At 42.2% G+C, this 24,819-nt stretch overlaps 2 protein-coding genes across 4 annotated transcripts in view; one reads left to right on the top strand and one right to left on the bottom strand.

Annotated features, from left to right (window-relative positions):
• LOC135096181 (uncharacterized) overlaps positions 1-12,930 on the top strand; it is a 69,381-nt gene extending 56,451 nt beyond the window's left edge. Inside the window, exons 2-8 of one of the 3 annotated variants that reach the window (XM_063997527.1) lie at positions 939-1,336; positions 1,944-2,129; positions 7,532-7,781; positions 8,445-8,564; positions 9,579-9,692; positions 9,949-10,341; positions 10,457-12,930. In XM_063997527.1, coding sequence (XP_063853597.1) covers positions 950-1,336; positions 1,944-2,129; positions 7,532-7,781; positions 8,445-8,564; positions 9,579-9,692; positions 9,949-10,341; positions 10,457-10,641 — 1,635 coding nt within the window. In that variant the 5' untranslated portion in view covers positions 939-949 and the 3' untranslated portion in view covers positions 10,642-12,930. The remainder of the gene's footprint in view (positions 1-938; positions 1,337-1,943; positions 2,130-7,531; positions 7,782-8,444; positions 8,565-9,578; positions 9,693-9,948; positions 10,342-10,456) is intronic. The other 2 variants (XM_063997538.1, XM_063997548.1) reach the window with 2 other exon arrangements.
• A 181-nt stretch (positions 12,931-13,111) lies between these two features.
• LOC135096189 (uncharacterized) lies at positions 13,112-24,254 on the bottom strand. Its single transcript, XM_063997561.1, has 8 exons — positions 24,027-24,254; positions 22,466-22,600; positions 21,748-21,842; positions 20,962-21,133; positions 20,285-20,435; positions 19,809-19,930; positions 18,953-19,300; positions 13,112-18,581 (listed from the first exon to the last, which is right to left on the bottom strand). Exons 1-8 carry the CDS (start codon positions 24,144-24,146, stop codon positions 18,492-18,494), a joined length of 1,233 nt encoding a protein of 410 aa, XP_063853631.1. The 5' UTR covers positions 24,147-24,254; the 3' UTR covers positions 13,112-18,491.
• Between the last annotated feature and the right edge of the window lie 565 nt (positions 24,255-24,819).

Here is a 24,819-nt window from a genome sequence, read left to right as displayed (position 1 = left end):
AAGGAATTTGGGCGTGGGGTGCGATCTGCTGAAGGTAGTGGTGGTGGTGGTGGTGGTGGTTGTGATGGTGGTGGTGGTGGTGGTGGTGCCTTGCGGTTTTTTCACGAATAATGTTCCTTTGTATTGTGGTTATAATGTTTCTCTCTCTCTCTCTCTCTCTCTCTCTCTCTCTCTCTCTCTCTCTCTCTCTCTCTCTCTCTCTCATTCAGGGTCGAAAAGATTAAGAAATTATCACTTTTTTCTTTTTCTTTCTCATGTGATTATTCTCTCTCTCTCTCTCTCTCTCTCTCTCTCTCTCTCTCTCTCTCTCTCTCTCTCTCTCTCTCTACTCTCTCTCTCTCTCTCTCTCTCTCTCTCTCTCTCTCTCTCTCTCTCTCTCTCTCTCTCTCTCGGTCAAAATCGGAAAGATGAAGAAACGATCATATACAGTTTTTCTTTCTTTTCCCGGACGTGTCTTCCTTTCGTCTTGGGTAAACGAGCAATGTCATAACACTCAGTTCTCCCAGACGCGTCCTGTGAGTGTCGCTGGCAACGGTACACTTGTCGTCGGCAATTAATTAAACTGCCACACTCATTGCCACCAAGAGAGACAGAGAGGATGGAAGAGATTGTGCAAGTTCAGGAAATTATGAAAACGTTTCCGAAAGAGGTTAGGAAGCAAATCTGAATAGGAAAAGATTAGCTTAGGATAGGAAGTTAGCGCTTCCTGAAATGAAATGAAATGTGTATTACGTGTGTATGTGCGTGTGTGTGGAAGGGAGGGGGAGGGGGCTCATGAACTTGGAATGGTGTTGTCTTTAAATTTTCTCTCTACTAGGTTTACTTTTGCTTATTTTCATTGAGCCCTATTATTGGTCACTGCTGTACACTACATAACCAAGTGTTTCTCAGCGTCTCCAGATAACATTATCTACAACACAACGACTTCTTCCTTTCAGAGTGACGAAGAATGCTTGTTGAGAACTCCGGCAGCGGCGGCGGCGGCGGCGGCGGCGGAGGTGGTGGCGGCGGAGGAGGCGGTGGCGGAGGAGGCGAAGGTAGAGGAACCAATGGGGTGAACGGCGTGAACGGCGTGAATGGTGTGAATGGCAGCAGCAAGGGAGGCAGCGGGGCGGTGAAGAGCACTGGCGGCAAGACAACCCTGGGAATGAGCAAGGGCGGCGGGAGCAAGTCCCCCTTGGCGGCAGCAGCGGCAGCCATCACTCCGCCGCCCGCCACGCCCGCCAAGAACTCCATCGAGAACCAACTGCTGTACACGCCGCCACACGTGCTCATCCGCTCTATCTCGTCCCTGTCCCAGCACTCCCTCAGACCAGTCACGCCCGAGAGCGATCAGGTGAGTGCCCGCTCACATGTCCAGCACACGGCCCCGGGCACCGTAGACTTAACGGGTGGGAATAACCGTAGTTTCTCTCTCTCTCTCTCTCTCTCTCTCTCTCTCTCTCTCTCTCTCTCTCTCTCTCTCTCTCTCTCTCTCTCTCTCTCTCTCTCTCTCTCTCTCTCTCTCTCTCTCCCCCCCCCCCTAATATTGCCTCACTAGCTGTAGTTTGTGTTTCATTCTCTCACTAGGGCATGTCAGAGGCCACAGAAATTAATAGGCGGATTGTCCATGGGTGTTTTTCATATGGGTGATGCATATTCCTTGTTAGACTATTATTACAATCGTAAAGATATCCTTGGAAGCCTCATTACCTTCCACAAAAGCCTTTTAAAATGTCTATAAACATGAAAATATCCTTGAAAACCCCAGTAACTCTCACTAGAGCCTGGGAAATGTGCGGAGTCGTTAAAACTATACATTAAAATCACGAAAATACCCTTGAGAATTCAAATAATTTACAAAAGAGTCGATATAAAACTAAAGGGATTGAAAATACGATCTCCTAGTGTTTTACGTCACATTATTATTGTTCTAAGTACGTTCCTCTTCTCATTCTCATCAGTACTATCACCGCCAGGAGGACGGGCTGGTGTCGGTGCCGGCGCTGCGCAAGGGGGTGCTGCTACAGGCTCGGGACCGCCTCTTCTCGCGGTGGAAGGAGCGCTACTTTGTGTTGACTCGGGACTACCTGGCCTGCTTCCGCCGTGGCTCCACCAAGTACTCCGAGATGGGCTCCTTCATATTCAAGGTGAGGGATCGCAAGCCTGTTCTGGTGCTCAAGGTCGTGTTACAGTGTTATTTATGGAAGTACTGCCACTGTTGCTGCTACTCTTAGTACTGCTCACATTTTTGTACTACGACTACTATTACTTCTGTTACTGTTTCTACTGTTGCTGCTGCTGCTTTTTTTTTTATTCTTGTTATTATTCTGTTGAATTCTCTCTCTCTTTCCACCTCAAACTTAACCACTCCTGTTTACTAACTCCAAGCAACTCCATCACACGCAGACTTGATCTTTAAATGCTTACCACAATTCCACCATGCGCTGCCCTAATCACTGAATGCATACCACAGTCCACAAGACCCATATTGCCCCTAGAGAATACATAACTAATGCTCAGGGCCACGCACCGCCACTTGGGAATGCGCACCGCCCCTCCCTCAGTACCTTTGGGTGTCGCCTCCTGCAACACCAATCGCGTCTTGTCTCCGCGCCGCCGCCCGTCACAGGTAGCGAGGCGCGGCGCAGCATGAGAGGCGAGGCGCGCGGGGACTAAATTGAGGCAGCGTTGAATTTTAAAAGTGGATGTTGTTGTTTTGCGAGGACACGGTGGCATGTTGAAGGTATTTCCTGTACATATAGCTGGTGCTCTCTCTCTCTCTCTCTCTCTCTCTCTCTCTCTCTCTCTCATTTTAACTTAAATTTGTTTTAAAATTGTACAGTATCAGAGAGAGAGAGAGAGAGAGAGAGAGAGAGAGAGAGAGAGAGAGAGAGAGAGAGAGAGTAGCATCCTTGATAAGATAATCGGTCGCTTCAATTAAATAAGAACTCGAGGGAAAAAAATGTTGTTGGTCTCCATGTACAGCAATAATTTGTGTGCTAGTCTCCACTGGTGTCTGTCTCATTGTCACTGTTGCCTCCCTCCACCCTAATGCATTGCCAACGCCAGTACGCTATTAATAAATCGCTCTCTTAACCTTGGACGCATGCACTACGCGCCCCTGTCACTCCCTGTCATTGTCATCCTCCTCCTCTTCCTGCAGCGTCTTGGCAGCCCCTGAAAGCTATTAATGAAGTGCCCAAGATAAGCTTGCATGCACGAGGCTCTGTATGTTGAGACCTCTGGGTTGTGTTTTAAAGCACTTTGCTCTCTCCACAGACGAATGTTTCCGAAGGTTTCAAAAATTATTTTCTCAGGTTCTCGTGAGTTTTTTTATATTATATATATATATATATATATATATATATATATATATATATATATATATATATATATATATATATATATATATATATATATATTTGTTAAATTATCCGTAGAATTATGGACATTCTGATAATTTTCACTGCAGGCTGTTAAAAGTACAGAATCTATGTTAAACTATCTCTAGGATTCCGAAGACATCCTTGAAAGCCTTACCAATTTCCACTAGTGCATGTAAGAATTGCAGAATTATCGTTAAACTATCGCTAGATCCATGAAAACACTTGAAAATATCTGTAACTTCCGGTTGTGTTTCTTAAAAGTGCTAAATCGTTGTTAAACTATCTCTTGGACTATGAAAACACGCTTGAAACCTTCCTAACATCCATTAAAGCCTATTAAAAGTATAGAATTCTTGTCAGACCATCACTAGATCCATGAAAGCACTCTTGAAAACCTCAGTCGCTTCCACTAAAGCCTGTTTATTAGAGTAGTCGAACGAGAGATATAACCCCAAAATATTTCAGAATACGGTCCCTGAGTATCGACAATATTAAAGTCCTCCCCCGTCACTGTTTCATGCTGGCGAGTACGAGGAATGCGCCGTTAGGAGGCAGCCATACAGAGTGGAGGGAAGGAGGGGTGTTCCTCGTAAACGCATCAATGTGACACGCGAGGCTGGGATTCAGGGAGCATTACGAGTCCCCCTCATGAGTCAGTTGTTCCGGGAGGTGTTGGTAACGAGAGTGCTGAGGGAAGGGAAGGGAAGGGGAGAGAAGGGAAGCAGCGACGCCCATCACGAAGACGCGATCAGTATATAGGCTTCTGACGTGGTTCTCTCAGTAATTAGAGAATACTTTTGATAGTGTGATATTTATATATCTATTTATTTGTTCATTTAAGTAACCTTTAACCTTTAATTGGGAAGTTAACTTTTTTTTTAGTACATTTGATCACTTTTTTTGTCCCTCTTCCTTCCTCTGTGGCGTCTTTTGAAATCATGTCAATTTAACACGTTTGATCACTTTTCTGTCTCCGCATAACCCCAGTATAGTATAAATTCATCTTTCTTCCTGCGTTGTATGTTTTGAAATTATACGCTTAACTTCTACTAGACTAATTTGAAGAAGAGAAATCTTAGCAGTGGAAGAATTAACATTGGTTCCCACAATTAACGACTGGAGATGAACAGAAGGCAAGAACGTTCGCTACCGGCCCAAGTAGCAGGCTGTGAACTATGAGCGTGGATGAGCACGTGCACGCAGACACGTTCGTCACTCACTCACCACGCTACGGAGATGACACTGGGAAACAATGGGAAGCGGAATCGTTCACTAGGCGTCCAACTAACAGGTTTTAAACTGTGAGCGTGCATGAGCAGGCGTGCATGCAGACACGTTCACTCTGCCTAGGCTACGGGCGTCGCTTGGAAAGAATGAGGAGCAGAAGACTTCACGACTGAGAGAGAGAGAGAGAGAGAGAGAGAGAGAGAGAGAGAGAGAGAGAGAGAGAGAGAGAGAGAGAGAGAGAGAGAGAGTTTATGGACGGAATGATGAGCGCATTGTAGATGAGTGTATATAAATTACAATTACATTATTATTTACCTTGTACACTCAAGAGGAAGTTATGAAGAAGACAAATAGTGAAAAATTAAAGTTGTTTGACAGAAAAGAAGAAAACAAAACAAAAATAGAATATGGAAATGTCATGACCGGCAGAGATATATACGTAGATAATTAAATAAAGTGTCGACCATATAACCTAGGCTCTGTTCAGGGAAAGAAAGAAAAGAAGCAAGTAGAGAAGACGAAACAAAACAGAAATAGAATACGGAGATGTCATTTTAAACCACGAAACTCTGGTAGGTTCAGGGTACGAGAAAGATTTAGGAGTTATAGTTAGCTCTGCATAGAGGCCAGAAACAGGGCAAATAGGGTACTAGGAATCATTTTAAGGAGTGTTAAAAGTAGAAGGCCGGAAGTAATATTAAAGTTATATTTGGCGCTGGTCAGACCTCATCTAGACTACGCTGTGCAGTTATGGTCCCCACATTACAGGAATGATATAGGTCTATTAGGATCAGTATAGAGGAGAATGACTAAAAGGATACAGGGTATGAGGAGTATTCCTTACGAGGCGAGATTGAAGCTGTTAAATATACATTCTTTAAAGAGACGTAGGTTAAGAAGGGACCTGGTAGAAGTCTTTAAGTGGTATAAGGGTTATAACAAGGGGGGTGTAAGCAAAATTCTTAGGATCAGCAACCAGGATAGAATAAGAAATAACGGGTTCAAGCTTGAAGAATTTAGGTTTAGGAAGAAGATAGGAAGAAATTGGTGCTCAAATAGAATGGTAGATGCGTGGAACGGACTCAGTAATCATGTTTTTAGTGCTAGAACATTAGGGAGCTTTAAGAGAAAATTAGACGGGTTTATGGATGGGGATAATAGATGGAAATAGGAAGGTATATTTCATACAGGGACTGCCACGTGTAAGCCCGGTCGCTTCTTGCAGCTTCCCTTATTTCTTATGTTCTTATGTTCTTATGTTCATGATCAGCAAAAATGAACAGATAGGTAAGGAGATGAATGAACAAACAAAGCGTCTCCCAAACAATCTAGGCTACGTACAGGAAAAGCAAACAGGCAAACGCGGCCCTGCAGATGGAAGCTCGGTCGGTGCTCGCCGCCTTAAAAGGGCACACCGGAAAATAATATGGTTAACATGACACCCCTCGGAAACACACCTCTGTAGATCCTCATGACGTGTGTGTGTGTGTGTGTGTGTGTTAACGGTTCAAGTTGACGAAGAGTCGATCGAATGTTTCGGGGGAGAGGAGAGGGAGCGAGCGGTATTTGCCGTGGTGTCACACACACACACACACACACACACACACACACACAGAGAGAGAGAGAGAGAGAGAGAGAGAGAGAGAGAGAGAGAGAGAGAGAGAGAGAGAGAGAGAGAGAGAGAGAGATCGTGATCTGTCTATTATCTTGGTAAGCCCCACGCTTAATTACCGCTCGCTCTCTCTCTCTCTCTCTCTCTCTCTCTCTCTCTGAAGTTTCTGAGATGTTCGTGTGTTTTCCATAATCTTAGTAACAGTTTAACAGGTATTCTATATCAATAACACGAAAAACACATATGGGATAGACACTCGTCATCTCGGCAGTCTGTGGAAGCACTCCTTATGAGAGAACAATGCATTCAAGAGCACGAAATTAAGACTAGGCTATGGACCATATCCTGAAACATGCACCGCATCACTACATTCAAAAGGCTCTGTACATGCTTAAGTTTACACGGGTTTTTAAGGGTGTTTTATATTGTAGTTCTAGTGACAGTAAAAGATTTCTACATTATGAAGAGGAGAATCACTCTTGAGAACGCGGTTAATCAACTATGTGGCCTTTGAAAATAGTCATGGTGGGAGAGCAGAGCGCTTCTAAACATGGGCTTATACACCTCCGTGCATGACGCGGGGACGGTCCGTCTTGCACTGCTGGCCTTGACCGTAATAATTGGGAACTTTCATCACCACTTTAGTATGCCAGTGTTATCAAACTGCCGATAGCCAAATGTAAATGTTTCCTCAGCGTTCCCTTCGGACATGCACGGGTGAACGGTGTGACGTGCAGCGTGTGACGTTGTGACCCGAAAGCCTCCCGAGATGTTCGGCAAAGTGACGCGTTGTGGCCGCCTTGAAAGAGTTATCGTGTTCTGTATCGCCAATAAGTGTGTTTTGCATTCTGATACGTCTTATTGGTGTGATTAAATCGAGTTAGCTTTCTCATGTATAGCTGTTGTGTTCATGTTCATAGTGAAGAGTTTTCATGTTTGTACACACTCCACTGGATGTCGTGGTAGAAATCTTGTTTATGAATTTCGTGATGTGGTATTGTTTAATTAAACTGGAGTAGGAAGGAAGGAAGAATTGGGAGAAACGGAGAGCGTAGTGTACGTTATCTTTTTTTTTTTTTTTTTTATCAGACTTGATGTTGGTTAGTGGTTAGCTGGCATGGTGAAATTGTGTTTAACTGATACAGGAAGGAAGGACTGGTTACGTGAAAGCATATACGCATGTTATCCACTTTTGCTTCCACAGTTATTTAACCCTCTCTCTCTCTCTCTCTCTCTCTCTCTCTCTCTCTCTCTCTCTCTCTCCCTACAGTAGATCTAGTGTGACAATCCCGGAGTGTATTCATGCAGTCATTCTTACCCACAGGTGAACCTGGCGTGCGTGGAGTGCGTGGAGTGGCAGGACCGCCGCGGTGGCCCCGCCCTAGCCCTCTCCTTGCCCAGGGAAGGCCGCGTGCTGCTGCGGGCCAAGTCAGGGCTGGACCAGTGGTACAGGCTGCTGCTGGAGGCTACCAATGCCTCCCGCCACAGACGCAGCGCTCTTCGCCGCGGCACCTCCACCACACACCTCAACCACACCAACAACAATCTGGACACCACACCGCCGCCCAAGTCAAGTACGTTCAAGAGCATTTCTGTGTCATTGTGATGGGATGGCGATGCTTGTTATTTTTGTGGACTGGGAGAGGTTACATGTGATTGGCTTTCCTGTACCAATACATAACATCTTTCTTTCCATATCAAATATGATGGGGATGATGATGTTTGGGTCATAATGTACCTAATGTGTAGCATAAGATAGAGGCATTCAAGGGCCAAGACAACATTTCCTTAGCCATGTCAGTTGTACTGGGGATGGTGATGCTTGGGTCATTGTGTACATACTGTGTGGCATAAGGCACTGGTTTTCCAGTGCCAAGATATAACATTTCTTTTGCCACATCAGCTGTCCTGGCATGTGTCTCTCCCTCAGCCTGTTATAATACTACAACTTGGTGCATGAATGTTGCCGGCTTCTGTATTGACACATGATTACATTTACATTTATACTGTTTTTACTTAAGTTCATGCATTACCAGTACTATCTACTCAAATCTTATTGTTTGCTAATCATTATTATTTTGGTAACACATTCATTCGTACATACTAGAAATTAAATAACTCAGTATTCTATTTCGTCAAGCAGAAAGGAACCAGAAGATAGAAAATTAGATTGTAGTGAGTCTTAGTTTACTATTAGTTAGTGCTAAGTGGTGGCTGATTGGCGATGGTGTTGGCAGGTGGCATCCAGTACAGCCTGAGTGGCTCCACACCTGAGATCACACGCCTCTGTGACACCGTGTGCGAAGACTCCCCCGGCGGCACCAACTCGCGCCTCACCAGGCACCACAGATTCTCATGTAAGGCACTCATGCTGAGAATCCTTGTGTGTAAGAGTTAAGCAAGATTATAGGAGCATAATGTTAGAATTCCTCAGTTCAAGACCGAAATAGATTGGTTGTTAGTGCTGAGTTAGTAAGAAGCTTTAATAAAACATCATGCAGACATGAATAAGGATTAACCAAGATTCTAAGAGCATAATGTTAGGATTCTTAAGTTCAAGATTGAAATAGAGTCATGTTGTTAGTGGTGAATTAGAAGTTTTTAAAAGATCATATAGATTTTATGGATAAGGATTAAGCAACATTCTAGGAAAATAAAGTCAGAATTCTAAAGTTCAGGACTGGATTAGACTCAGGTTGTTAGTGTTGAGTCCGTTAGAAGTTTTAAAATATCATAAGAATAGGGATGAATAGGTGGGTATAGATATATGCTTAATACAGGGACTGCCATGTTTAGGCCTTTTGGCTTCTTGCACCATCCAATATGTTCTTGTATTCTTACTCAACTTTTGGGGAAGAGAAGTTATCATTAGAACAAGTCATCTGTGTCTGTGAATGTCCAAAGGCTAATTCATGGCTTGAGTGAATGGACTCATGGGTTACACTGGGTCATTACAAGTCTTGGGTCAGCATGATGGCAGCATGATTCATTAACAGTCACTGGTCAGAATGCAACATGTTTATAAGGAGTGGGAAAGGTGGAAGGAAAATTCAGGTTGATGTAGGGCTACTGTATAGATTCTCTTAACATTTCAGTTGCTGATCTTCCTTTGAGAATATTGTGTTCTCTGTGGTGAAGACCATGATTTCAAATGTATGAGAATTTATCAGGTTCATGCTTCAGCTTAATTTGTCCTACTATCTTCATCACCACTCATTTGTCTAACCTTTGTCCATTTTCTGGACTAACACAAGCAGGGATGTCAATATAAGATAAGGAACCATCATTGTTGTCAGCAAACTGTGTAAAAAAAGCACATAAAATTGAAAGATTACTGTTGCCTTCCTTAACTTCCCTGTGTTGCTTTGCAGTGCTGGCTGATCCAGACCTTGGCTCCTGTGGTGAGACAGACGTGGCTACTCCTCCCTCCTCCGTCACCTCCTCCAACAAGTTCAGCACATCCACTTCAGCTTCCAATACCTCAGGTCAGTTGGTCAGTTTGTGCTGACTGAGTATGGCAGTGTGCATCCTCTTGTTGAATGTTAAGTCATTCTATAAAGTGTACAGAGGAAAGAGTATCATGTTAAGATGTATGCCATTTTGCTTTAGAGGTGATAGACTTATGTGTATAAAAAGTCAGATACTTAAGAAATTTTTCCTAAACAAAAGCTGCTAAGTGATAATGAGGCAAATTAAAGGGACATTCTCTCAATAGTAAACCAACACATTGGCATCCCACAGGCTCTGGAGGCTCCTCTTCTCTGGCCTCCTCTCCCTCCCTGCGGGGCTCCTGTGCCTGGCCTCGGCCTTCCTCCCCTGTGCGGCCTCTCCTTGGTGATGCCCCACGCTCCAGACTCTCCCTGTATGAGGGCACCCGGGAGATGCCAACATCTGCCAAAACCCGGCACTCAGTGTGCCTGGAGTCTCAGGACCAGTCAGAGGCCACCAGGAAACAGAAGAACAGGCACTCCATCTGCATTGAACCTCGAGACCTTGCCAGGACCAGAGCCTCTCTGTGCATGGAGCCTCGCAACCCCCTGCTGGAGCTGATGGAGAGTGTGGAGGCCATTCCCTCACTCATCCCTCATGACTCAGTGCCATTGTCCTCCAGAACATCCCCATCCAAGAGTGAAGGTAATATTGACAAAGGGGATGTAAACTTGACGTATAGATTAATATATGGTAGAGGCAATTAACATGCTAGATAAGTCCCATTAGAACACCTTTGACTAATGCTGGTTTCTTTCAGGTGACCGGTCTTGTCATGAGGTGCCAGTTACACTGTGTGAGGTGGACTCCAGTCCCTGTCCAGGCGTCGCCCCGCCGCGGCCCCGCGCCCACTCCACCTCCCTCACCCCAGAGCGCTCCTTGGGGCCACGCTCTAGGTCTAACTTGGGTTTCTTTAGACACTCAGGTCTCTTTAACAATCATTGAAAACATGGCAATCTATTGCTGTAATTAAGTATTGTTTCCACATTACATTTACTCAGCAACTGCCTATGATGCCCTCCTGACCCCCTGACCCAGCCCGCAGAGGAAGGCACCGCCACGCCTGGCAGCTGTGTGGTGCTCCCCAGCAGGCAGTCCAGGGAGGCTTGCTGGCCAGGGAGGATTGCTGGCCAGGGAGGCTTGCTGGCCAGGGAGGCTTGCTGGCCCAGGAGGCTTTGCTGGCCAATCTTTGCACTCAGAAAGCTATCTGAGTGAGGTTTCTTCTTAATTAAGATGGATTAATTAAGAGTGATGGTCTTATCAGCTGGAATCTTTGAATGATAAACAAAGATAGGTCATTGTGATAATGTGGATCACCATCAGTCAAGAGCCATTCACCACACACTGAACTTTTATACCTAACACAATACCCCTCTAGAGAACCTTCCTCTTTCTCCTGGCTCAGTTACTGAACTGATTTGCAACATGTGCACATGTTGAAAGGCTTCTGAGAAAACAAAGTGTAGTGTATGTTGCAGTTTAGTAACTAGAAAGCTTTTCATTGACTGGAGGCTGTGGTCTGCAGTGCCCCATGCTAGATCCTCAAGGCAGAATGGTTTTCCTTTCTTTACTGTTTGTGTGTGTAGAGAAAATACCAAGAGGTCCTGTACTTTGGTATCCTTCATTCATCAGACATGGCCTTTGTAATGCCAGTGAGATGCTTGTCTGTTATAATATTTATTGTAGATGTTTTGAAACATAATATTATGTTCTTGAAGAAAATGATGGGTGACTTGGGATCACCACTTCTTCCCATTGATGCAGCCCAAAGGGTTGTGGCCGCCTCACTTCCTCATTGCCCTGCCAGCTTGCCTGGTCTTTGTGGACTCAGTGGAGGTATGCAGCACCTGCCTGGGGGTGTGAAAAAACACCACTCTCAGCCCAACTGAGGAACAAGATCTGGTCTTTCCCTTACAACCCAGAGGCAGATGAGAAGGCAGCCAAGTACTGCTGTCAACATCCAGCAGCCACTGTGACAACATTGAGGCTCCACATACTGCTGTCTTTGTCAGTTTACCCACAAAATACATGTTTCCACCCACCACAAGCCAGGAAGCGCATACCTTAGTTGAATATCGTACATCCCCCTTCTTGATTACTTTGAGTGTCCCCTTAGATTAATGGTTGAGACTGTGTAGAAACCATTACACAGTGAGAAGCTAAGATGTATGTGTGAACCCTTAATCCAGTGTTAGAGTAGTCCTGAAAGACGCTAAGAATTGTGTAAGATTTATCCATAATAATTTTATGTATATAGAGGATTTGCATACTGAGTCTAGACTGGTTGCATAGGTGATATGTATTTGTAACTGTATACACTTCATTGTTTTTACTGAAGAAACTGCTTGAACTAATGATGAAAGTTGTGTATGATGTCATGAGTAACATTTGCCTTACATTACTAGTCATGGAGAGGGTGAGAGTGAGTGAGTGAGGTGTTCTGTGTGGAGGCAGCACTGGCTTCTTCCCGTAACTAGCATATTATGAGCTTTCAGCAGCTGATACTTGTTTAATTTGTATCTGAAATATTTAGGACACTAACTATATCTCCATTGCATTGTATGTCTTAAGTTTTTTCTTTCTTTTTCCCATTTCAGTTGTCTTATCAAAAGTAAATAATATATAACAAAAAAAACAAAAAAACAAGACATTTGCAATAGAATAGTGATTGAAAAAAAATTGTGGTGAAAGTGAAGGTTGTCAAGAATGGATTTACTGTGACAAAACTTGAATCACTAAGTAGTATTAGTTGACCAAAACTTGGAGAAAAAAAAAGTTTCCTTCAATGCAACATGTTAACTGACACAGGATAGTATATTGCCTACTATTTCTGGAGTGTCTTGAAATGTAAGCTTAGTAGTACATTATTATTATCCTACCAGTGTCTTGAAATGTAAACTTAGCAATACATTACAGTTTCTGGAGTATCTTGCAGTGTGAAATTTCAAATGTAAAATTATTACAATGGATGTACTGATAATTGAGTCAAATTGATCTGGAACAAGTGAATTACAGTCTTAACCTCCAGGAAACACAGGAGATACTTTGACCTTTGACCCCTTGTGACAGTCCTGGCCATCCCTGTCCTGTGCTAGACAGGAAGCTGCCACCACCCTGGGACTGACCACACACCTCCCAAACCAAAACACTTCCTCAGGTACAAGTCATGTGTTATGGCAGAGAATAGCTATGGAAAAACTTTACATTGTCAGCAATAAACAGTCCACTTGGCAACAGCCTTCTTTGTTATTTATCTCAGCTTTGTACCTTTTCCTGTTGTTGTCTTTGTTGTCTCCTGTTCCCCTTGTGGTGTGGAGGACAGCACACACTATGGCTGTGTTGGAGGGATACAATAATCATATTCCCTGCACTTTGTTACAGGTGACTAAAAGGGAGAGAATGAGGAAACTGGGAATTCCTTCCTCTGTATTTTTATTCCCACAAAGGGTCTTTCCTTTTACAGGCAATCTCAGGTCATCCCAACAGGTTGTTATGATGATGTGGTTGGATCTACATTGAATTAAAATGCCTTTTGTATGTGTATTTTAGTTAAGAGAATGTTTTATGTATAGACAACTCAGCACCCTATCAACACACTTCTTCCTCATCACACTGGTCATGACTGCTAGACTCCAATGGGCCACACATGACATGTTTTATGTTTTGTGAAGAAAGTAACGTCCACAGCAAATATTTAGTTATATTACATAAAAAAAGTTACAGACCATTTCTAATAATTCCACCACAGAAATCCAAATACATAATTTCTTTTAGTTAGACATTCCAGATAAAAAATACATTAAATATAGCATGAAAGATATAACATACCTCTGCATCACAGCCTGATTAACATAATGCATAATGTGATTTCCATGAAATACATATTAAGGAATGATGCATTTTAACCAGACCACCACTAACATGATAAGACAGACAGTTGTGTGCACTGAGTGTTATGACCATGAGGGCCAAACTCAAACACAACATTGTAAAACCAGCACTGGTATAGAGCTACCTTTTTCTGAAGAAACATTAACACCAGAGATACAATTTGCATTGTTAGTGTCTACTTTTTAAGCAGAACCAACCAGGAGGACACTGCAATGTTACGCAGCTCATTTTGGCTTTATGTATTTTACTACCTTTGGGTCCATTACCCCCTAGGATCACAGGATCTCATAAGACTTGTCAACTGTACTGATGGCCTCCAGGGAAAGGAAAGATAAAGGAAGAGTTTACAATATAAGAAGGGATAAGAATTAGTGAGAAGGAATGGTAAGTCTGATGCAAGTGGATGAAGAGACAACTGAGAGTTGTGAAAAGATAGAAAGCTGTGTGGGATGAGAAAAATATATTGTTGATAAGGTCACCAACAAGAGCATGATAACTATGTTGGGAAATTTGGTACATTCACTAAAAGTAAGATCATAGATTGTGTTAGAAGTAGTGATGGTGGTAAAGTGCAGCACACACAGTTGGTTCAGTCACTTGGAAAGAATGGGAATAAAGAATGAGGAATGTAAGCTAGTCAAGTACAGCAAACTCTCCATTTGACAACTTCTGGTTTAGTGAATTCAAAATCAAAACTCAACTTCCTCAAGCCTGTGGTTGGTCAGCAAATCCTCACTACGAACTACAAATATCACATAAGAAAACAGGAAGTTGTAAGAAGCTATCAGGCCTACACGTGGCAGCCCCTGTTATGAAACATTAGCAAGACTTTTTTGGCACCATTAACTTGCTACACTGGAGGGTTTACTGAAGATGCCATGAGTGTCAGGTAACCTCCTTACAAATGAAATGGACAGAGCATTACTGAAATAGCAAGGTGAGAAAGTTAAATAAGTAGAACATTCAAGAATTAAGTAAAAACAGAGGCAAATGAAGGGAAGGTGAAAGGGTGAAATTAGTAGAATATTCAAGGATGAAGTATAAGGATAGAGGCAAATGAAGATTGTTGGCTTGGCCATCACTCCTAAAATGTCGAGGAAATGAAGATTGTTGGCTTGGCCATCAGTCCTAAAAATGTCAAGGAACAGAGTTTATACATAAACACACACACACACACACACACACACACACATTTTAAATTACATTGTATTTTAAAATACATATAAATATATAAAAAAGTAACTAGTAATGGACTTTATAATATTAGTCTGAGATATCTACCACAAAACAAGAGTGTTACTCCTTCCCATAATACTCGTACAAGTCACACACAAACTACAAACAAAGAGAGTTAATAATCCACATCACTGCAGGTTGTCACTGCAGGAGAATACTTCACACAGCAGCTACCTGGCCTTGATATATACACAATGAAGAATGGATGGACAGTTGTAATGCTGAGTGTGCAGTACAAAAGAGAATCTCACACACTTACAATTCTAAACCCACTGCCTCAATAACGTTCCCCAGTCAGCAGCTACTGAACCTTAATTTGAGTCAGCATTCAAACCATGCCCATGTAAAGGATGTACGTATGCATCACAAACATTAAATACCACGACTCTAAAACTAGTCACAACTACAGCAAGTTCAATCTCTCACAATTGAAAGCAGATGACACTAGCAAGATAAATACTGCTTTATCAATACTATCTTATATTTTGTGAACATGTTCTCAATAAGAAGGCAGTGTTTTCCTCCTACTCCCTCAGCAGGATAGGAGGCTGCCACCACCAGCATCTGAATTAAGTACTATTGTGAAAACTCTAACCTGTTATGAGAAATGCATAATAATAATAATAATAATAATAATAATAATAATAATAATAAAAAAGATAACTAGTGAACTATTTTGACAGCATGGAAAAGTTTTAATCCTCAGGTGAAAAAAAACAACACACACAGTTTTGTGTTTTCATCACTCAGACTTATACCAGGTTAGAGTTTTCTCAAGAGTACAGAAACTCTTCCAGGATGAAAAAAGAGAGACCCATTTAACTTGCTCCTCAGAGGCATCTAGTTCAATGTACCCAGATATACTGATACACTGCCTTTGGACATTTCAAACTGGATAAGATTAACATATCCTTCCTGAGAATACTTGTCTTTAAAACCAAAAGGAGGAGGGCAAAGGCAGACTGCAAACTTTACAGGCAAAATGATGACAGAGCATTGGTAGGAGAATACCATTACTAACACTTCTCCTCACCTCCCTGGTCATATTCCTCCCTCCCTGATTGTTAAGGTGTGGTCAGCTACATCTTCCTGTACTTTACTATCATTTAACATCCTTCTCTGAGCAAAGAACATGTTTGAAAATTGATCCACTGATTAACTAGAAAGTTATGTTATACTTTTTCCCTTTAAATCATGCAACCTAGATGACAGCTGAATGGTTAATGTGGGTTCTAAGTCTTAATGTCATAATGATTCTGAAGTTCATAAATATTGAAGCATAACGGCACAGATTTACAAAGTTTAGAGTTATCAAACATTAAGACTCAATGGCCTACATTAAATAACCAGGTGTCATCTGGTGTGATCTAAAGAACTCGAGTAACACAATTGTGGTGTTATTCATAAGCTGCCTGGAAGGAAAGAGGGGAGCATGTCACTGACTTATCTGCATGCATTCCTGATGTAGTCTTCATTATCCCCCACAACACACAATATGGATAATGGTGCCTTCAGGAATGCTCATCTGTTGGCACTGTGGTGATGCTGCTGCTGCTGCTGCTGGTAGTAAGTGTTGACTACTGTGTTCACAATCATCCAACTCTTTGAAATGCATGACTATTGTCCTTTGATTTATCATGTCTTGCTTGCTCAAGTGAAAAGTACATGAAATACTGGTGACACAACAGAGATGGCAAAGATGGTTGTGGTGATCCTGGTCATGATGGTACATATACTGTATTTCCCAAGGCAAAGGATGCACCACACTGTGACGCATTCATAAACAGATCAGGAAAATTTTTAAATATTCAAGTTTTTCTGCTGTTTTGTTAGAGTTTCCACAAGCAAATATTTGTTGCTTTTCCACTAAATCTACTTATATACTATACTTACATAGTATATATGTATTTTTGTATATGCATATATATATATATGCATTTACAAATTCATTCAAATAGCACATATTGTGTTACAGATTCATACTGTAGCAGAGGCTGGTTCCTTCCAGAACTAAGGATTGGTACCCTTTACCATACCATAAGCTGCCTGATGTATTCCTCTCTTCTGTATTCTAAGCCAGAATGATGCTGGGCAGGTGACTCACTCACCCTTGTACATCCTTCCTTCTTCCAACTCATTAAGGGGAATCACAAGTGTAGCAATGATTTGTTTCTTAGAGGTCATTGGGTTCCTGTGCCTGAGTGGTGGCTGACAGAACTTAGCTCAACTGTGCAGTTGTGAGAAACACTCAGAAGCATCAGACAATTGCCTTTACAACAGCATGTGTGCACACTGATTCTCATAAGTGTTGTACACAACACTTTTATCTACACTTCCTTGATCCGTTATCTAATAACAGAAAAATGCATATCATTCACAATGACAACACAATGTAATTTTTGTTTACATTATAATATCACAAACTATTCTCTGAGGCTTAACCCTGTTCTTACCTACTATCTATTCTTAAATTATAAGACACACAGTAACTTGAGATAATTTTCAGAGTAAGTGCATCTCTATGCAGGGAAATACAGTGTGTGCACACAACACAAAGACTGATGTGGACCTTGCTGGCAGGCAGAGGGACCTTTATGAGTGAGATCATTGCTCTGCCTGCTCTACCTCACTGAGATGCTGGTTTATGACTAGTTCTAATTTAAGACAACTCTAGGCCTCTGGACAGGACACACACACACACACACACACACACACACACACACACACACACACACACACACACACACTTAGCATGTCAATGCCAAGGATCAGGAGGAACTGTCATCACTGCCTAACACTCAGCACTCATCCACTGAATAGCAGCAGAGCCTTGCAGCTCTAGGTGCCCCCTCTGCTGGGGTGAGGCCTCTAGGAAAGCTACAGGACAACATGGAGAGTATTTCTAAATCACTAAAATTTGTATATGATGGAAGTGGACTTGAAGAGCAATTCAGAATGCCAACCTGCCACCTCCAGCTGGGGATGAGTATAAAGCCTCAATTGTATGTAGCTTAGCAAAACTATTATGAGAACTAATGTTCTAAATACCTTACAATCTGAAATTATACACAAAAAAATTGATTAAAAGCCAAGAGCACATCTTGAGTGGTGCTTGGTGTGTACTTGGAGAGAGTGAGTGGGTGCCCCAAGGATGGAGGTACTACAAACTCTTCTGACACAAGCCCATGGATGTTTGCTAGGTAGACCATGGAAAGCTTCAGGCACTCCAGTCTTTTGACACTATATGGGACACAGATGAAATTGCCAAAACCCAACTCTATCCCCTATTTCTTTTTTTTACATAGCTGCAAAAATACCATAAAGGATTTTCTGAAAACAGGATCAGATCAATACCTCCTGTTATTCTACAAATGCACAATGCCTTCTACAGTACATATACTGTCTGCATAAAGTATCACTGCCGGGTACATGTATCCTCACTCCTGTCTGCCTCTCCACCCTGAACACAAAACACAAAGTTTCACACAACACACGACCAACTCCTGTGCGTGCATCAACAAAGGCCAACCAGCACAGTGGGGGCTCAGCAACACATCCTGCCCCCACACACCACTGCATGAGTGAAGTGCTAGGACTTGTGCAGTTAAATGTTACTACAATAATCAATCAGGTTCCCTCACTGTAAATCCCACACAAGTTCTAGTACCTTATCCATTCTTGAGTTTGAGGGTGCGGTGCAGCAGCCAGTTGAGGCCTCGGTGCACGCCAGACAAGGTCTTTACTTCCACCTCACACACCTGAAAAGACGCCACCTCCATTAGCATAAAGAAACTTTTTTTTTTATGCAAGATAGCGAAAAGGTAAAGCCAAAATTAGAAACTCCCTCTTGAAACTAATTAGAAACACAGATTGCTCTTACATAAAAATAGTAAATATGAACATGATGACAACACAGAAGAAGAAAAGTTAATTCAGAGATACAAACAGGTGCACCAGGACAGTCATTAACTTTGGCTGCCACAGGAAAGGAAAGACAGCAGTGGGTGGCCTGGTGAGCAGTAAGATTAATCTGGAGGAGAGAAAGGGAAGGGTGGCAAAGGTACTGAGGAAATAAAGGAGGGATGTGCCTAGCTATATATATTCTCTCACCACCACCACCACCACTTACAGCCCAGGGAAGGTCCAGCTTGCTAAGGACATCATACAGCATGGCTGGCCGGTGTCTTGGTGGGGGGCTGCCTGTGGGGAGGTCAGCGTGAGGAGACCGGCGCAGCATGTTGTGGTCCACCAAGCCATCAGCATCATGGTCTGAGTCGGTGATGGGGACTTGAGGGTCATCCATGCGCGCCAGCAACACCAGCACAGGTGGGCACAGCTTGGTAGGAATGGTGCGCATCATGGCCTCCAGCTCCAGCATGTCCAGGGTGTGGCTGCCCCCTGAGCTGCCTTCCCGCCTTGTCTCACAGTGGCAGGTGGCATCCATGTAGCAGATCAGCCCATCCACCTGAGGGATTACCTGCAGGCACACAATGAGTTAGTCATGGCACCACCTAAGCACCTTCAGTATCATGGATGGATAGGTTTATGATAGGTGTATATCCATGTTTCTGCACTTAACACATTACAAATGGGTCAGTCAGTCAATCATGGCAGCACTTCCAGTATTATGTTACATTACAAGTGTTACACAGGAAAAGGTAAACAGACAAGTTTTGGAGATATATATGGATGAGGGGGGGAAGATTTATGACATGACATACAAAAAAGATTAAGAAGACTAAATGTCTCAGCGACACTAGGAAATATAGTATCGAAGCATTGACTTCTGGAATAGTTTAAGCAAGGAGTTGGTTACAGTTGTTGGTGTGAGCAAAATTAAAGAAAAATTGTATAACTGTAGATATGGAGACAGGACAAATGAGTTTTAGCTTGGACCATGTACAATACAACTAGGTAAATACAACTAAGTAAAATACAGCGCAGCATTCTTTATAATGTGGCAAAATGTATTCTTACAGCCATACCATGGCCACATCAGGGTGGAAAGTGGTACCCTGAGGGTCCTGTACCAGCAGGCGGGGACGAGCACGCCGCACTGTCAGCAGATTCAGTAGGTAGTGACCATAACGCACAGTGACGCCCCCACCTGAAACAACACTGCTGCTAGATACACACATACACCCACACACACTCACACAACATATAAAAACAAACAGTATACTTCTGTTTCTTTCCATTTCCATTGAGCTGTACAATTCTCATGGTTGTGGCTGGTCTCTTCCAGAAGTGAGGGTTGGTGTCCTCTACGATACCACATGCTGTCTTTTATATTGTTTACCTTTCTTCTACAATCTACATTCTGTCTATGATGCTGGGATACAGGCACAACCTGACCACCCTTCTCTATTTTCTCCTACTCACACAGCTAAATTATAAGTGCAAAGGAGTAAAATATCACTATATAAGAAAACAAAAGATCTGAAAATACAGTCTTTCATACCTAATCCTCCCGGCTTGCCCTTGACAAAACCCACAGTGTCGAAGGTTGAGCCTTTGGATGCAATGAAGCTGAGGACAAGTTTCTTGGAGACTTTGGTTTCCGGCATTCCGAAGAGAAGGAAGGTTGGCGCTCCCTCGCCCCTCGTGAAGGGCTGCAAGGAAAGGTATCATCACGTATAGATCTAGTTGTAAATCATTTTTGTTATCATCATTTTTATTTTCTCTGAGAGGCCTGGAAAGTCATATTTTCAGAGCAAAGGATTTCCTCCCTAGATATCCCTCCCTAGATATCCTTCTCTGACTAACATTTCAATTACAAGTTATTAGCAATATATTCATGTATTATTTTTTGTCATCATCATTTCATCCAACATCCTAATTTTCCTTAATAAGGTTGAACAGTCATGTGTGTGGAAAAAAGGGTCTCTTCTCTAGATACCCTTCTCTGGCAAATCGTAATTTTCATCCAGGAGCAATTAGCTTTAGTATATTTATGCATTATTCTTATCTACATAACATCCTTATCTTCCTTAATGAGGTTAAATGATCATATGCTAAGAGCAAAAGGATTTCCTCCCTTGATCCCCCTCTCTGACAGATAGCAGGCTTGCTTCCAGAGTGACTTGCCTTACACAGACTGCCAACCAAGGTAATCCCAAACTGAATCCAAAAACTCACATCAGAGTAAGATGTCTGCTGGTTCCCACCATTGAATATGCTCAGGATGTGATCTATGACATCTGAGAAGCCAATAGACGTATTGGGTGTGGCCATCTTGGACAACAGATGCCCCATGTCCAGGTCCTCCTCACTCTCATCAATACAGGAGTCAGGGTCAAGCATTTCATACCTAGAATTCAGAATGTGGTTTTGAGATTCAATTAAAGAAAAGTCTTATCATCATCATCATCACCACTATAATTCATCATTGTTTTTCCCTATAGTGTTAGATGCCATAAATAAAAATGCAAATATTTTCCTTCTATAATGGAAGTAAGTCTGGTTTTGGGGATCTCCTCTTTGGGAAACTAAGAACCAAGGCTATCATCAGCTGATACCTTAAAAAAATGTGTGATATATATATCTCTAAGCAATTATTAAGTAAGACTGTTCTCTATGGGAGTTTGTTCTGATTTTTTGGTGATCTTTTCTTACTGCCAACCATGGTTATCAATGGTTTACACTTAAAAAATATGTTATATTCATCCCTGAGCAATTATTAAGTGAGAATGCCCTGTTCTGTAAAGGAGTTAACTCTGATTCTGGGTGACCTAGCAAAAGTAACAACCAGGGCAATCATGTGCTTATACCTGTAAGACTGTTCCCTATGGAGGTTAGGACTGACTTTGGGTGATCTCTAACAGGAACTAATGACCAAAGCTATCAATGGCTTATACCTAGAAATCTGTGACATTCATCCTTGAGCAATTAGTAAGAAAGACTGTCCTCTAAAGGATAACTCACAGCATCTTGTTGTTCACCAGCAGAGGGTCCCGCACCAGCATGCCAGCCTGGGCATTGGGCTCAAAGGTCGGCCCAAACAATCCCAAGTTGATCACCTGGAACGGAATTGATAATATAATATACTTCGCATTTCCTCTACGCCCTTGAGGGTTTTGAATGGCAGAGTATATATACTTTCACATTCTATTTGCTTAGCAACAATGGACAGGATATAACTCAAACTGGTATTGCCTCATCTCATCATTCATCCAACTTTGTCTTAGAATCACAAATAATCCTTGTATTGTCAGATGGCAACACAGTCGTGATTAGAAATTGGATAACCTTCTACGAGTATATTCACTTATACTTTTTTTTCCCTCACTCTTTAGTCCTTTGATCTGCTGACAATCTTCTTACAAAACCTGACAACTTAAAAATTCTTAGCAGATCAGAGAACTTGGGATCAAGGTAAAAGTCTAAACACACTGAAAAGGAGTGTGGTATGTTATTTTGACTTCTTACAAAGCTGACAACTGATCAATTTTCAGCATACAAAAGGGCTCGAGTATGAGTGAAAAATCTAAATGAGTATTCCTTGACAGCTTACAAACCTTGGCAACTGATAGATTCTTAGTAGATCAGAGAACTTAAGACTGAGGTAAAAGCTTATACACAGAGGAAGGATGTGTGGAATCTTATTTGACTTTCATGACTACACAACACAGGAGCAGCTCACCCCAGCTCTTAGCCACAGCTTCTTCCTCCACATGAGCTGGACCCGAGTGATCTGCCAGCCAGCACGGCAGGTCAGGGCCATGGACCGGGTGTCTCGCAGGCTGAGCCGAGAGATGATCTCCACACATATGGGGTCCTGTTGGTGGAGGGGAATAGGAAGACAATAGATCATAATAGCTGGTACACTAATCATGCAGCCAATCATCATTACTGCCTGTGACATCATTATCATATTCATTATCATCATGTGAGTCAGAAGAGAAATTCTGGCTTCAACAAAACATAATACAAAGATATGATAAACCCATATCACACAAATTAGATCTATCTCTGTACCTCACAGTACTTTTTATCTGATCTGGGAACTGTAATGTTCTTTTGTTCCCTTCCATGGCACCTAACACTGAGTGAGAGACATGTCTGTCTGTCTACCTATTTATCTATATATATATATACTATCTCCAAGGCAGTATTTTTTATCTGATTTGCAGACTATAATGTTCTTTTGTTGTCTTTCACTGCACCAAACATTGAAGGAGAGATAACTGTGTCTGTCTGCCTGCTAGTATATGTTAATCTCAGGCCTATGTAATTTTGCCCTTACCACAAGTGTCAGGAGACAAAAACCTTAAACTTGCAAACTAAACACCACATTTTATCTTCAGTAAGATACCTTCTTTTATCGCTTGCTTTTATAAATGACCAGCAGTATTAATATAACATATTTCTCTCTCTCCTCTCAGATGTCATAGCTGTTCCATCTCTACATGTTGCCAGAAGGGTGCTCATATGACATCTTGGTCTGGGTATCACAACTAAAGGTAAAGGATACTTAACAGCTTTCTAATAATTCATTCTACATATTCACATACATTGTCATGCCAGCTGATGTTGTCTTGTCTCCTGATTATATAACAGTAATTTCCCCATCCTGCACTCAGTCATTTAATGAGTAATGCATCTTCCTATTATTCACACTCCTCTCTGGCTGCTTATCTTATCTACATCACTTCCCTGTAACTGCTTTTGTTGCAGCAGAACAACCAAGGCCAAATCCACTTGCATTTCAGTGATCAATAATGGGTCAGCTGAATGTCCCTATCTCCCTTTTTCTTAAAATGATGAAATAGTGTCGAACAATCTTTCTGCCAACCAACATCCACTGCACCTCAGTGATCTATTACGGGTCAACTGGCGCTATTTGAGTGTCCCTATCTCACTGATCAAACAGTATGATGCAATCTTCTCTCTATTCCCTGTTGTCAATAATGATAGTATCTTCCTTATTTCTTAAGATAAAGGTACATTAGAAAGAAACACTGTACAAACCTCTACTTCTTATTTCTCTATCCTCCTTACTTCTTAAGATAATGTTGTAATATAATGAAGCACTCTGTAACTTCTATTTCTTTGGTCCTTAAAATCATGATAAAATGTCTCAATCTTCTTTTTTCTTCAGAAAGTGCAAGGAAGGAATATATAGCGGCACATGAAAGCAATGAAATAAGTACACACGACAGACTCGAGTGACAACGCAGACAGCGGAACACACAGGATCTTACGGGCAGGTCAAAGAAGGTGAAGGTATACGGCCTCTCCTTCCTGGCGGCGACCTCTGTGTAGTAGTCATCCTCTGGTATAATATCTATGTTGGATTGCCTCTTGTATACCACCACGGACATGCTTCTAGGTTCCCTGCACTACTCTGAGGCATGAACGGACTGACTGCTGGCCTGAAAATGCTCTCTCTCTCTCTCTCTCTCTCTCTCTCTCTCAGCGATAACACACGTCAGGAGTCCCGCGTGTAAATGTTTTTCTTAGACATGCTGATGCAATTTTGTCATTTTATGACCAAACAATGTATCAAATGCTTAATTTTCTTCTATTTATTTGTTTATTGGTGTGTTGTGAACTGTGGGATTGTGGTTTTGTTTCTTAAGTGTTGCTTAAGTGTTGTGGAGTTTTATATTTCGACCTTGGCTGGGATCTGGCTGTTGGAGCCAGACGCATGTCCTATGGGAATCTCTCTCTCTCTCTCTCTCTCTCTCTCTCATATGACTAAAGGCGCATTCTTCAATTCCTTCCATCTCTCTATTTCTCTTTCCTCCAGTCCTACTCTAACTATCTTTCCTCTTATTTTTCAACCTGGAATTACGCCATCTCAGCCAATCTTACTTCTCCCACTTCCTTCATTCTTTCTTCCATGTCTCCATCTCTACCTCTCTTCCAGATTTGCTCTTAACCCTCCTTACGTTCTGTGAGTCTGCTGCAAGGATTCTATAAAGCTATATATTCCTTGGTCTGCTATATGAGTCGAGTTGTATGCCTTGTGAAGGTCATCTCAAGGAACGTGAA

The sequence above is a fragment of the Scylla paramamosain genome, chromosome 3 (genome assembly GCF_035594125.1).
Source record: "Scylla paramamosain isolate STU-SP2022 chromosome 3, ASM3559412v1, whole genome shotgun sequence".
Classification (NCBI taxonomy): Eukaryota; Metazoa; Arthropoda; class Malacostraca; order Decapoda; family Portunidae; genus Scylla; species Scylla paramamosain.
This window is presented reverse-complemented; position numbering and strand designations above follow the sequence as displayed.